Raw genomic sequence first — 13113 nt, 5'->3', positions numbered from 1 at the left:
ATCGACAAACTGAAACCAAATGCACAACCTGTTTTTTGTCACTTTCCCGCCGGAACGCGCTCCCTCAGCCGGACTGAGCGGCAAAATAACCTGCTGCATGACTGGATTTAATAGGGGAAACTGCGAAAACGCGAGTAAAACAAACGATTACACTAAAGGTTGGGCTCGAAAGTGTTCCTTATGACATGTCAAAGAAACCTAATCCATGGATACTGGCATGCAGCCAGGAATCGTGTTTCCTGACATTTATATGTGCCTGATTTCGACGCCAGTGAAATACATAAAGCAAATCTGCCTGTGAACGCTTTATATAAATACAATATAGGTAGGTCTAAATCGGAGTGATCACTTATATAAGTGTTATATATTTCGTCACATCGTCCAGCCCTGAAACATGTATAGTTTTTGTCAGTGTTCATTTAAAAACACCCAATTATGCAGAATATAAGATGGAAAATATTTAATTGATGAGTTGTCAACACAATATATAACAATACAATATATAGGGTATGATTTTATCCCAAAATCCAACAGTTTGACACAAAAAGATAACTGCAAAACATGTTTTGGAGTCCAGCTGTTTCTGTGAATTGCAGCGACCTATTTGCTTCTTTTTTCTGTAGCATTTAGCAGTCTGTAAAAAATTTACCTCAGGTTTTGTGTCAAAGCTATTTGTAGTCACTCGCAAAGCTCTTTCCCGTTCTGGATGTGTTTTTTTTGTGTGTTTTTCGCGGCATTCACGCTGAAAACCAATGCTGCCACTCAGTCTTTTGCCACTCAGTGGGCGTAACCGCAGTCATAACGGTCGACAGTGACGTCACGTGCATACCCTCTATTGTTTAGGCTTAATTATGCTCTGGATGTTTGTAGACGATATATGCAGACAAGTAAATAAGAGAGATGTAAAAAGAATTTATACTTAAGTGAAAGTATGGGTGCTTTGCCAGTATTTTACCCATTTAAATTTCTAAACTATCTAAATGAAAAAAACAAAACGAAGTGAAAGCTTAGCTTTTGAATTTGACTCATGAAATCCACAAAACATAGATGTTCACATTTAAGTAGCTTAACTGTGCAAAATAACCCGTTTAACCACAATTTTCTCAATGTCATGTTCTATGTAAGGCTCCAAGATGCATTAGACATAAAAATGAAAGTGTTATAATGTAATATTTCACACTAAATAGTTGTTTAAACCCTGATCACAGACAGAATTTGAGTCAAGTTCATCTTCAATGATAAATGAAACTAAATAAAACTTGCTTTGGGCCAAAATACATGAGGAGAACTGATTACATTTACATTGAAATCTGTTTTATTGGCTGTTTTCAACAAAAGTTCAGTAAACTTCAAAGTTCAGTAAGACTCATTGTGTATATTTTCAAGAATGACAATGACAAAGAATAAATGTCAGGATGACCAATGAAATACAGTATGGACTCAAAGTACAAATTCCCCAAATATATAGACTTATGTAGGCTATAGTAAAGAAGCACAATTACTCAAGCACACACCAGAGGCCTGTTGCATGAAGCTAGCTGAACTAACTCTGAGTTTCAGAGTAGGTTTGGAGTTGACAAATCCATATAAATCCAACCTGGTTTGGATCAGGCTCAACGGGCTCACAACGTTCTCTGTCAATTTTGCGATTATCTCTGAAGCGCGAGAACTTGAAAGTGTGACACGTGCGGCAAACAGCCAATCACACTGAACATGGAGAGCGCAATTCACTTCTCTTCCGAAGATTAAGAGATTGTTATAAAAATATATGAAATTAAATGCATTTACAGAGCAGTAATAAACACTGCTGCTGCAGCGAAAGTTTGAGAAGGCAACTGAAAGAAAATATCTGACTATATCAATGCATGTGAATCAAACAAATAGGCCTTAATTTATATAGTTTAACAAAGACCTCTACACTTAACCGGTTTGAAAGCTTTATTTGATATTATTAATATTATTTAATATTAATTCATGTATTATATTTATTTTAATTTAAAAGCAAAGTTTAATATCGCCAATTAATATATGAATTATACATAATTATAATTAATATAATAAATAATTAGCAGCAAAAGACGAGCAATTTTGTCTCTAAAATGTTTTCACTTTGAACTGATTTAAATTTGGAGCGAGAGATACAGGTCATTTTACTCACAGCTGATTGGTCGAATTTTGATCTGTGATCTTTAACCCAGAATAAAACCTGCGGTTAACCGTGTAGTGTAAGTTACCATAGCAATGGAACCCGCTAAAAATCAATCCACCTTCATGAGCCCGAAAAAACTAAGTTTGCTCAAACTAATCTTGAACTTACCTGGGTAGAAACTGAAACCAGCTTTGTGCAACAGGCCATGGGTGAATAGACAATGCAAGCTTACTTTTTGGTTGAAAGCGTTCAGTTACATGTTGGCCTCAGTTACACACTGTATAGAGTGACAACCGCATTTAAATGTGGGAGTGAATCCCCTAAATCAGGGATCTCCAAACTCGGTCCTGGAGGGCCACTGTCCTGCAGAGTTTAGCTCCAACCCCAATTAAACACACCTTAATCAAGTTCTAATTAGGCATTAGGCCTACTAGAAACTTCCAGGCAGGTGTGGTGAGGCACGTTGGAGCTAAACTCTGCAGGACAGTGGGCCTCCACGACCGAGTTTGGAGACCCCTGCCCTAAATTATCGTTACATGTATGTACAGAACACGACTTACTCCCAAAAATGCGATGATTGACAGGCTGGAAACCATAGCAACGTTCTGGCGTCTCTCTTGTTTGGTATCCTTATTGTGACCAAAGCAGTATTACAGTGACAAAACACTCGTTTTCAGCAATTTAACTAAACGCAGTCGACAAAGGGGTCGTGTTTCATTTTAATCTTGCACAGCCTGTTTTACAAAGGGGTGCTTTTTCTGTGTTGCCATGTTCACACATTATCAGCGTTTTTGGGCTTGTTGTTTAAGCTCGGCTCATTAAGCGATCGGGTTAATTAAGTTATTCAAGTGAGTAGACATGAATATTTTCGTCTTATTTTCAGCATAAAGCATTTGGATTTATTTCGGTTTATTTTAGGAGCTTGTTTTTGTTCGCTGATTTTTCTAGCAAGATCTGGCAACACTAATGAGTCCAGGCTCGTATTGCGTTCCTTGTTCTGTGATTCACCGCGCATACAGAAGAGAGAAACATCTCCGATGCACGTTAAAAAACGTCATTACAACTTGTTGTTCAGTTCGGTTCCGTTCACACTGCACAGAATTGCTGTAAATGCGGATAGAGTTACTTATTCGGGAGTTAATTCGGTTGTAGAATGCGGTTGTCACTCCCGTATTTTACTGAACTGTGTGTGTACAGAAGGGGATTAAGCACTAAAAGGTGAACTGACAACCCGAATTTAGCTGCAGTGTGTACGTGGCCTTTTTTTATATATTTCGAGTATGCCTACTTCAAATTACTTATTGAGGTATACATTTTACAATTTTACATTTTCATACAACTTGTTCAGTTTGCTTAAATATATGCAGAAAAAGATAACCACAATAGAAAATAACACATTCAATTTCTTAATTTGTAAATACAATTTTTAAAAAAAACTTTACACTCAGTGGTGGCAAAATCAATTAGCCTATGTACAGAGAGATGTTCTGCCCATCTGATTCCATCTGAATAAAATCTCCCTGCGATCGGTCAGATGACCACCCTTTTTCCCCCTTTCATATCCATTGTAAATTGTCCACATCATGTAACCATCCTGTAAAAGCTGATGTCCAAGGTAGTTTGAATGGGTGCTGAAAGAGCTCAGGGCACTATTACTCTGGTAGATGTCCAGTACAGGGGCTCTGGCATGGCAACATGCTTTTGACATGTGGGACAGGTCTGCTTGGTCCACAGCCACTCGTCTATGCACTAAACCAGCAGCAGGAGCACAATATTAATTATACATTGAGATATCTTGTACAGTGCTATCAATATCATATTGTTCTAAAGCAACTTTTACAAAGGACAGCATCTCAATACCTAAGAGAACAAGCCACACGGGACAATGGCACGTATGAAACATGTTTAGGGATGAGGATGAACTCAGGAGAATACAATAGCTCAGCAGCTACAGTAAGTTAAAATGTAGAATAGGTAGTAGCTAATCTTAAATGTCCTGATTTCTGGGCCATTTAGAAATAAAGCATTTTTGAAGTTAAATAATACCTATTTATAATACCTATCGTGGCTACTAGTTTCTAAAGTCTGAACCCTTACCTCACTGTGGAAACTGTGGGAACAGTGAAGCTCTCTGATACCTCCTCCTCCTTTGCGTAGGTCGTCATGACAGATCAGACACAAACTGTCTGCATCACTCTACAAAACAAACACCACATTATATCAACCAACCACACATTATATTTGATCAGCAATACAAAAATGCGATTCCATTTCACATTTTTTTATGACCTGTCCATTTAATTAAAGTGATAGTTCTCCCAAAAATAAAACAACTTTGGTCCCCATTGACTTTTTTCCAAGTTTGTTTTGGATAAAATAATCAATAGGATGTGAATGTGAATGTAAAAAGTATTATGAATTTATACTTGAGTGAATTTATGGGTCCTGAGACTCAGTCACCATGAAATCAAAATGGAAAATTCTTATTTTTTTGTGGAAAAAACCAGAACCATCCAATCAATTCCCGATGTACAAAATCAAATCATGCCCAACATTTTTTCTTGTTTGAGAAGCTGTTTCACTCATTTATACATAACAATAAGGAAGAAAAGACTATCAAAACTAATCTAAACAAAATATTCAAACATACTTAAAACAACCCTGTTGTGTAAAAACCTGTTCCTGTATTTAACTTTATACATTTAGTTTTTAGCTTCAGGATATAATGTGTTGTACATGCAGCCTCAGATTTTTCTAGCCTTGTCAAAGCACTGTATCATAACAATAAAATGATCTTATCTCATGTTCGCTTATCTAAATGCTCCTGAGATTGAATAACATATTGGTAATCATTCACATCTTTACACATTAAAAAGCAAAATCATATAAGTCACACCAACCAGAGACATGACATTGCGGCTCCTAAATCGGGCTTTTCTCTCCAGAGGCTCGTGCACCTCAGGGATGGTAGGGATGGGATGTGGGCGTCTTTCACACATGCTGCCCTTGGTGTATGTTCCCTCCTCATTATTGCCAACGTGGCTGGAGCGAGAGCACGGCCTCGCCTCACCGCGCTGAAGACAGTGGCTCAGGTGAGCTGGGCTTGGGGCCATTGTGGCAGCTTGCAGGCGGCTCAGATGCATCGCATTCAGCTGAGCCTGTAAAATATGCATAATATGCATGCAAGCATAAAATAAGAAAAGGCACAAACAGTTCATTTGTCATTACAATTGAAATTATAACTAACAGCATAACAATAGTTTAATCGCGACAACTCTCGGAATAGTTTTAGCATGTTATTGAATATGGCAATGTTAATGTATTAGATCTTGGTGGACTAGATCTGCTACGCTGCTGTTGCTGCAAGTACAAGAGCAAGTATGGACTTGCTGCTGCTAATAGATACACAGACACACTGATGTGAACATGTAAGATATGCTGCTGCTGAATAAATAGACATCCATAAATCCCGTAGCAGATCTAGGCAGGTGGAGCTGGGGGAGGTGGAGGGTTTCAGAGGAACTCTGATAGCGCTGACTAGCTTACAACAAACAATGAACCAGACTATTTAAATGTTAAGCAAGCAATCTCATTGGTTGCAGGATCAGCAGAGGCCAATCAGCTTGTGCCATGTAATAATGATGTGATTGTTGCCAAAGACTATAGGTATAGAAAGACGGTTCACTCCTGTTAGTTATGAACGGGAGACACTGCAACGTGCAATATGGCAGAATATGCCCCGCCTTCTAAGTAAAAGAGCCAATCGCTGAATGAATAAAGTCATTCCATCACTGCAGCTGTCATTAGAAGCTCCAGTTCCCATAGTAACCTTATTTAAAAAAAAAAAAGGTTCCCATAGAAACCTGAGACTCACGCTTAGGACTGCACATGCGCAGTGGCTCGTCTAGCCTGAAAAATACGCTTTTTTAATGTTATCTGAGCATAAGAAACAACATTTATAGCACAGTTCATGTCAAATTTTGTTGCTGATTTGAAATATGTTATTTAATTGTGAGTTCACCAAGCAGTTTTTAAGATTTCAGGATTTCCCCATTCAGTTAGATAGGACTTGGTCTTGGATGCCCTAAATAGTTTCCCGGAGGCGTTGCAAATATGGCCGCCGAGTGAACAGACTTTCCTTGAAAGAGATTTTGTTGTTGCAGAATGCATGTTAAGGACCAGTTAGCCTGCGCTTTCTAGAGTTTCATGACTGAAGTAGATATTAGTGAAAAGTTTAATTGAAATTTTAGAATGATGCAGTATTTGATATGTCCCTCTTTTCATTTTCAAAACTGTATGACTTTGTTTCTTCCGTGGAACATAAAATGGAAGACTTAATGGAAGTCAGTGGGCTTCAATGGTGTTTGGTTCCCAATGTTCTTCAAAATATATATATTTTTTCTCCATAGAAGAAAGAGATGCATACAGGTTTGCAAGGGTAAGTAAATGATGATGTAATCTCCATTTTGGGGTGAATTATCCCTGTAATGGCAGCAGCACTCGAGCTACAGAAATCCACAAGATTGTGTAAAACCAGGGGCCAGTTGTTCAAAAGTCATCTGATTGGATTCCGGCTATTGGATTGGATAAAATCTTGAAAATCGGTTGTTTGAAAGAAAAAAGGATTCTGAAATCAGATTAGATCACAAAAATCCAATCTTGGTTTTGATCTAGATAAAATCATCAGTTTGTGCTGTTCAAAACTTTTTAGTAAGATTGAGATACCTTTGATCCCATCAGAAGGGTGGATTTCAGGAACAAAAATGTCAAAAAATACAACATTTGTATCATGTAATATACATACACACATATTTTGTATTTTGCTCTTGATAAGTTTAATGGTTAAAGTAATAAATTAGAAGTAGATATTAGGCTATATTTAGCCTTCTGGTAACCTATACTGTAAAGTAAAAAAGAGATTTTGGTGCCATAAAATAATTTCCAAACAGCTGTAAATATCAAACAAAAATATTATATTTAATTTAAAGTGTTTTTATCACTTTGTAAACTACATTGACACAATTATAAGAGATAAACCAGTCAAAGTTTCTCGGGTGAACACATGGGAAACTTTTCTGAGAGAACGCAAATATTTTTTTCTCATATGTCCCTTTCGGGGCTCCGTAGCACACTACTAGTCCAGAATTGGTAATCTGAAAAAGTGAGTATCTGTATCAGGGTGATCCAATCCAATTTTGCTTTGAAAACCAGAACAAAAGTAAGATGGATTACCTGATCCTGGATAGCAAAACATGGGATTTCCAAATCCAGATAATTCTGATCCAGATTAAAGTTTTTGAACAACTGGCCCCTGATGATCCATATTATCCAGTATGTGAGAATGATCCAAACAACATTTTGTAGCTCACAGTTGAGAATTTCACATATTTCTTATTGATCTGACCTCATGTTTAAAATTATTTCAAAATGTTCCAACTCTGTTCCTTGCAGATTTTGATGCAGCTAAAAAAAAAAGAAAGAAAAACTAATATCAGCCTGTTTGAAATGTCTGACTTTACTTTAATCAGTTTTGTCCAAACATTGGAAGGTCATTTCAGGATAAACTCTTCTTAGAGTTTAGATTATGCAAAATGTGTCCTGCTTTGATCTCCGATGTCACAAACCTGTAAATCAAAGTGTTGCATTTTCACAGCTGTGAGATGCACCTTTTGATTTGCAACCTGACTTATCTATTTTTCTGTACAGAATGTGACATTTTAATGATTCATAATTATATTGGGTCTTATGTATTATATTTATGCACCAAACATCATCATGTTTTTATTTAGCTGAAGAATAGTTTTTAACAAATCAGTGATGTTAAAATAATTAGTTTTAGCTTCAGTCCTGTCAAATAAAAAAAAAAAAGAGAAATAAAAATGTAATTCACTTGGTAATTCAGTTGTAATAAGAGAATAAACAAGAAAAAAAGATGAAAATAAAATGCAAAATTTACTACGGAGGGAAGAGAAATAAATCGCTTGTGGAAAAGCCCCTAGTGTGGCTTTGAGATACTATTTAAAAGTGTTAATTAAATCAACTGTTCGTTGGCTGCCTGTAAGACAAATCCACAGCTTGGCCCAAAGCGACTGGTGTCTTTCTGCTCTCATTTAGAAGATCGTGTGCCATAGCACTCAAACTTGTACAAGCTACACACACACAAAAACTTGTATTGTGTACTGACCGGGCATGGAAGTGAAGCTCTGCGACTGGCCAGTGACCGACTTGGAATTGGGACATCCCAACTGCTCTTCCTCTCAGCCTCTGGCTCCTCTTCCTCTTGTTCTTCTTCTTCCTCCTGCTCCTCCACATCTTCCTGCCCTTCATATCCTCCCTGCAATGTTGTAAAGATTTCATCTTCCTCTTCCTCGTTCTCCATGTTAAACAGCTCTAGTTGTCTCCAGTCCCTGAGACGAATACCTCTGAAAGAGAAGCTGTGAGGGGCAGAAGCTTGAGGCTGTGCGACTGGGTTCTGGACAGGCCTTGGATTGCTGATTAAGCCTCTGTAATTAGATCCCCTGGTTTTCTTATCCCATCTGTTTCCTCTGTGGCTCTAAGCCTCATAGAGACGACACAGCGGCCGAATGCAGGCTCCTTTAACTCCTGAGTAATCTGTTTAGGAGAAAGGTGGGGACTTGGAAGAGGAGGGAGGGGATTCTCAAAGCTCTCTGGAAGCATCTTGCTCCAGATCTGTTCAGAATGTTCTAAATTCTTTGGATACTGCATGTAGTGCATACTATACTATAACACAATTGTGAAAAAAAATCAAATGATCAAAATGATATCCAGGTCAGTGTCTCTGCATGATATAAAACAGTTGCCCAAGAAACATCTTGTGATTTTATCTTGGAATAAGTGAGAGATTAAATAACACTTTATAAAAAAAAAAATTCTGTGATAATTTTCTGATAAAAAAACAAAAAACCCTTGTTTATTTACCTCATACACCCTACACAGACACACACAAACCAAGTGTGAAAGGCATCAGTGAACTGGATTATCACTTAAGTAGATACTATAAATGTTAATCACCTTAGAAAGTGCAATCACAGGGGCCATCTAAAATTAGACCCCACAAATACATACATGTAACCCACATGGACTAAAAGCCAAACAGAGTGTCAACAACAGATCAAGTCATGACAAGACATTGGATGTTACTAATATTAAGTGTGACTCATTGGACAGGTAATGCAATATAATCTATTGAGCCACTTAGTCTTTGATTATATGAATCTGCCTTTTCCATTTTGTCAAACATCCAAGAAAAAGCAGGAAAGACATTTAGTTCTTTGACAAGCTTGATGTAACAATGAAATTGCAAGTAACAAAATCTCCTAAACAAACAAGAACCTAAATATGGATTGCCTCTAGATGGCAGCAATACACAAAACATTTTTTCCCTTCACAGTTTAGGGACCGTCATAAAAGACTGGAAAATTATTGGGATGTAAACATTAAAAATAACAATGGTTGCATCAAAAATATCACGAATGTGCAAGATAAACTGTAATAAAGATGCTACATTTTATGTAACACAGAGTTTTTTTTTTTTTTTTTTAATGTAACGTCATTTGTGGCATATTTATGGATCAAGTCTATTTTAAGAGTTTTTGATTGAGTCCAATAACCAGCTGGGTGAATTCATTACTGAAAACCCCCACAAAATCTGCACAGATGATGTTCAAGCATGTTTTGCCGGAGCCTGGACGCTGCTGCTTGACCCAGTTCAAAAGCAGACTATAGGAGCTCAGGGTCATGCTTTGCAATGACTGGCATGGATGACAAAGTATATACCTGGCATCCTCGGTTAGGTTCAGACCAGCAGCAAAAAACCTATCTGAAAATAAATTTAGGGCAATTATTTATAGAAGAACAACCTTTAATGAAATATATCTTCTCATTCTCTTATTGTGACTGACCTGGTCTCCCTTCCTCTTTCCTCTCCTCTAGGTAGGATACAACACGGTTTGGATCTGATGTGTTTGCCCACCAATATTCACACCGGGGCCACAGTTCCTCGTGTCCAGACGCAGCTGAGTCATCATATGACAGAATAACCTGATAACTGTGATTCCAACACTCCTGCAGTGAGGGTGTGACCTGAAAAAACACAAATAACAAGGCAATTATAGGGGAGATCTCAACCCTAAGAAGCAACCATGGAAAATAAAAATAGCTTTTATCAATCTGCTGATAGAGATGCACCGATGGGATTTTTTTTGGGTTGATATCGATTATAACAAACACTTATTGGCTGATTCCGATACCAATATTTATCACTTGCTCTCTTATTTGAAGTTTTATCATTAAAATAGATAGTGTTTTGATCATGTTTTAAATTAGCAAAGTTAAAAAATGCATGTATTAAGTTATACTAGCTAAATTATTGCTGCATCATCAAATAATTTCTAATGAACATCCATTTAACATTCAGCAGGCCAGCATAAATACATAAACACAACAGAATAAAGATACGTATGAAATAAACAGTGCTTAGGTTGGTTTTACAGTAGTTTTCAGGTACAGAAATAAAGTAAACAAATGTAAAATAACACTGCATATTCTTCAATGTATAAATTAAATACATATTAATCCTTATTAAAGTTACAAAAGTTATTTTGTAAAGAGTAGTGAGTGATTTTTTTGTCTTTTGTTTGATTAACATTAAAGCAGCACAGCAGGAATATTAGGCTGCTGTCACTTTAAGAGCTGCACAGATCCAATATACTGTTACACAAGCGTTTTATTTCTCAGCTGTTTACGTTCATTTAAGACACAACCGACTATGTTATACAGCCATATTGATATACTTTTGCGTGATTTAGAAGCGAAAGACTTCACGCACTAAGACGCTTTCCTTGCTCGCGCTATGGATGTGTGCGAATTTCTCAACTTCTTGCGCTTGAATATTTAAATTCGCAATGCTTAAAACCACATTCAAAAGATAAACTTTCACAAAGATGCAGCACTGGCACATTCGGGACAGTGACAATGTTGTATTTTGTACAGTTTTCATTGTGTTTTGGCAAGTATTTTATTATTTTACCCAGAAAAAAATGATGGATTATGCAACAGACATTATACAGCTCAATGCCTTCACGCAGTTAATTAATAAACCAATGTAAACTGATCAACAAACGGCCGATACATCGGTGCATCTCTAGATATAACTGAAATCTCATGTGAATGTACATCTATGTGTAGAAGTTTTTTGATGAGTAAAAGAGGTGTTTTTTGATGGTAAAAAGGTCTTTAGTAAGCAGCCCCGCACACATGACGTGGGGGGAAAAACATGAACATACTTACATGATTTGGACACATTTTATTGTTAAAAGTGCTTATGAGGAATTGAATGAGGTCTCTGTGTTGATCCAGGTTCATTCCATCAAAGGCAGAAAGTGCAATGATGACCACTTCCTTGATGTGCTGGTCTAACCAGTGAGCAACTTCTGTGAGCGCTTCCTTCAAATAACACAGCCAGAACACAACCAAAGTTACTCTCAATTGAAATGAGGATTTAACATTCTTTTGAAATGATCAGTACCTTCACTGTCAGAAGAGAGTAGATCCCATGTGCAAAGTAGAAAACTTTATTAGGGTCTTTTATCTTATGAGCTATTCTGAGATCAAGAAACCGAATGCCTAAATCCAGCTGGTTAGAGATGCTGTCCTCCTGGATAAAAATAAGCCATGAAAAATGCTGTATATCATCAACACCTGTCATAATTTACCCACATTAAGAATGATCTAAACCTGCATGACATATTTTTTCTGTGTTACACAAAAGGAGGCAGAATGACACACACAGTCACCACTGTTGTTGCAAACATGCAAAGAAAGTGAAGGTGACTGAGGCTGTTAGCCAACATTCTGCCTTTTGTGTTCCACTGAAGAAATAAACTCATAAAATTTGGAACAACATGTCTATTACTACCTGTGTTGTTGCCCATTTGATTATACATGGCCGAACGATACAGGGAAATAAAGCGGCTAACACTTGCAGCACCTTCGGCTCAGACTTCAGCACTGAGGACTGCTGATCTAAACAGTAAGTCATGGTGTCATGACTTCCTGAAAAACAGTAAACAGATGGTGATCATTGTTAAATAGTAACAGTTATCAGTCAAAAAGGTCATCAATTAATTGCAAAACTGAAAACTGAAAAAAAAAATAACAACCGACGTACCGGGTATAGCGAGATTCCACAGCGGGATGTCCCAAAAACCCGCGGACATCTCGGACATCCAGTCTGAACAACATCTGGAGATGCATATTTCTTCATCCTCCATTTAATACGTTTTTAAATGTTAACACACCTAAAACACGTGTATTATTGTTCATTCACAGCACCATCCTCTACTGTACACTAACCACTGAAACTAAATATAATCAGTTTCCGCTTTTTTTCTGTGTCATGTGATGTTAGGCAGAAACACCATGTTAGAAAATGCACGGAATTCCATTTAGCGTTGTGATCATTACATTTGTGAAATACAATAGTGTTCAGAAATGTAAAGATTTCCTACGATCATGACTTTTCCTGTCTCGAATCTGGACGACAACAATGTTAGGGACCATCTGAAAGTGCGATTGTTTTTCGTTTTGTTGAAGAGACCCAACACAACAGACACACGTTTGGAGTTTATTTTATTTTTAAGAATTTTAATTTTGTTATTTGTTTAAAAGATGTTTGTCATTCCAAAGCTCACAAATACTTTACATGGTAACCGACCATGGATTTCTCTATAACCACTGTCATCAAAAACGAGTGAAACAAACTGATATAAAAGCAGCATTATTTATACATTGTTCATGGAACTTTTTTCCTGAAACATTTTAGTTGGATGTTTTTTTTTTGTTTTGTTTGTTTTTTAAATGTTACTACTTGTTTCAGAATGTTAGGAGAACATTCAAAAGTAATGTTCCCATAATGTTTTCAAATTGATAAAATGGAACGTTTC

General features: G+C 37.0%; 1 protein-coding gene across 2 annotated transcripts; it reads right to left on the bottom strand.

The window, feature by feature from the left end:
* Positions 1-1292: 1292 nt before the first annotated feature.
* On the bottom strand, positions 1293-12741 carry zgc:112023 (PI-PLC X domain-containing protein 1). 2 transcript variants are annotated; one of them, XM_051897997.1, is made up of 10 exons: positions 12339-12741; positions 12087-12223; positions 11697-11825; positions 11459-11614; positions 10072-10252; positions 8334-9989; positions 7554-7612; positions 5050-5307; positions 4247-4345; positions 1293-3898 (listed from the first exon to the last, which is right to left on the bottom strand). In XM_051897997.1, the coding sequence occupies exons 1-6, from the start codon at positions 12439-12441 to the stop codon at positions 9748-9750; spliced, it is 948 nt and encodes a 315-aa protein (XP_051753957.1). In that variant the 5' UTR covers positions 12442-12741; the 3' UTR covers positions 1293-3898; positions 4247-4345; positions 5050-5307; positions 7554-7612; positions 8334-9747. The 2 variants fall into 2 exon arrangements, with proteins under 2 accessions (XP_051753957.1, XP_051753956.1); XM_051897996.1 differs by lacking the exon at positions 7554-7612.
* Between the last annotated feature and the right edge of the window lie 372 nt (positions 12742-13113).

Source organism: Ctenopharyngodon idella, chromosome 6 (assembly GCF_019924925.1).
Source record: "Ctenopharyngodon idella isolate HZGC_01 chromosome 6, HZGC01, whole genome shotgun sequence".
In the NCBI taxonomy this organism is placed as follows: domain Eukaryota; kingdom Metazoa; phylum Chordata; class Actinopteri; order Cypriniformes; family Xenocyprididae; genus Ctenopharyngodon; species Ctenopharyngodon idella.
The sequence above is the reverse complement of the archived record's forward strand: the minus strand, read 5'-3'. Positions and strand labels throughout refer to the sequence as shown.

Bases quoted from the DNA above. Each gene is read 5' to 3' on its own strand.
- zgc:112023 (XM_051897997.1), bottom strand. From the start codon at position 12,441: ATGGAGGATGAAGAAATATGCATCTCCAGATGTTGTTCAGACTGGATG. The intron at 12,224-12,338 runs GTACGTCGGTTG...ACTGTTTTTCAG, and splicing joins GTGGAATCTCGCTATACCCG to GAAGTCATGACACCATGACT. The intron at 9,990-10,071 runs GTCAGTCACAAT...ATTTATTTTCAG, and splicing joins GAAAGAGGAAGGGAGACCAG to ATAGGTTTTTTGCTGCTGGT.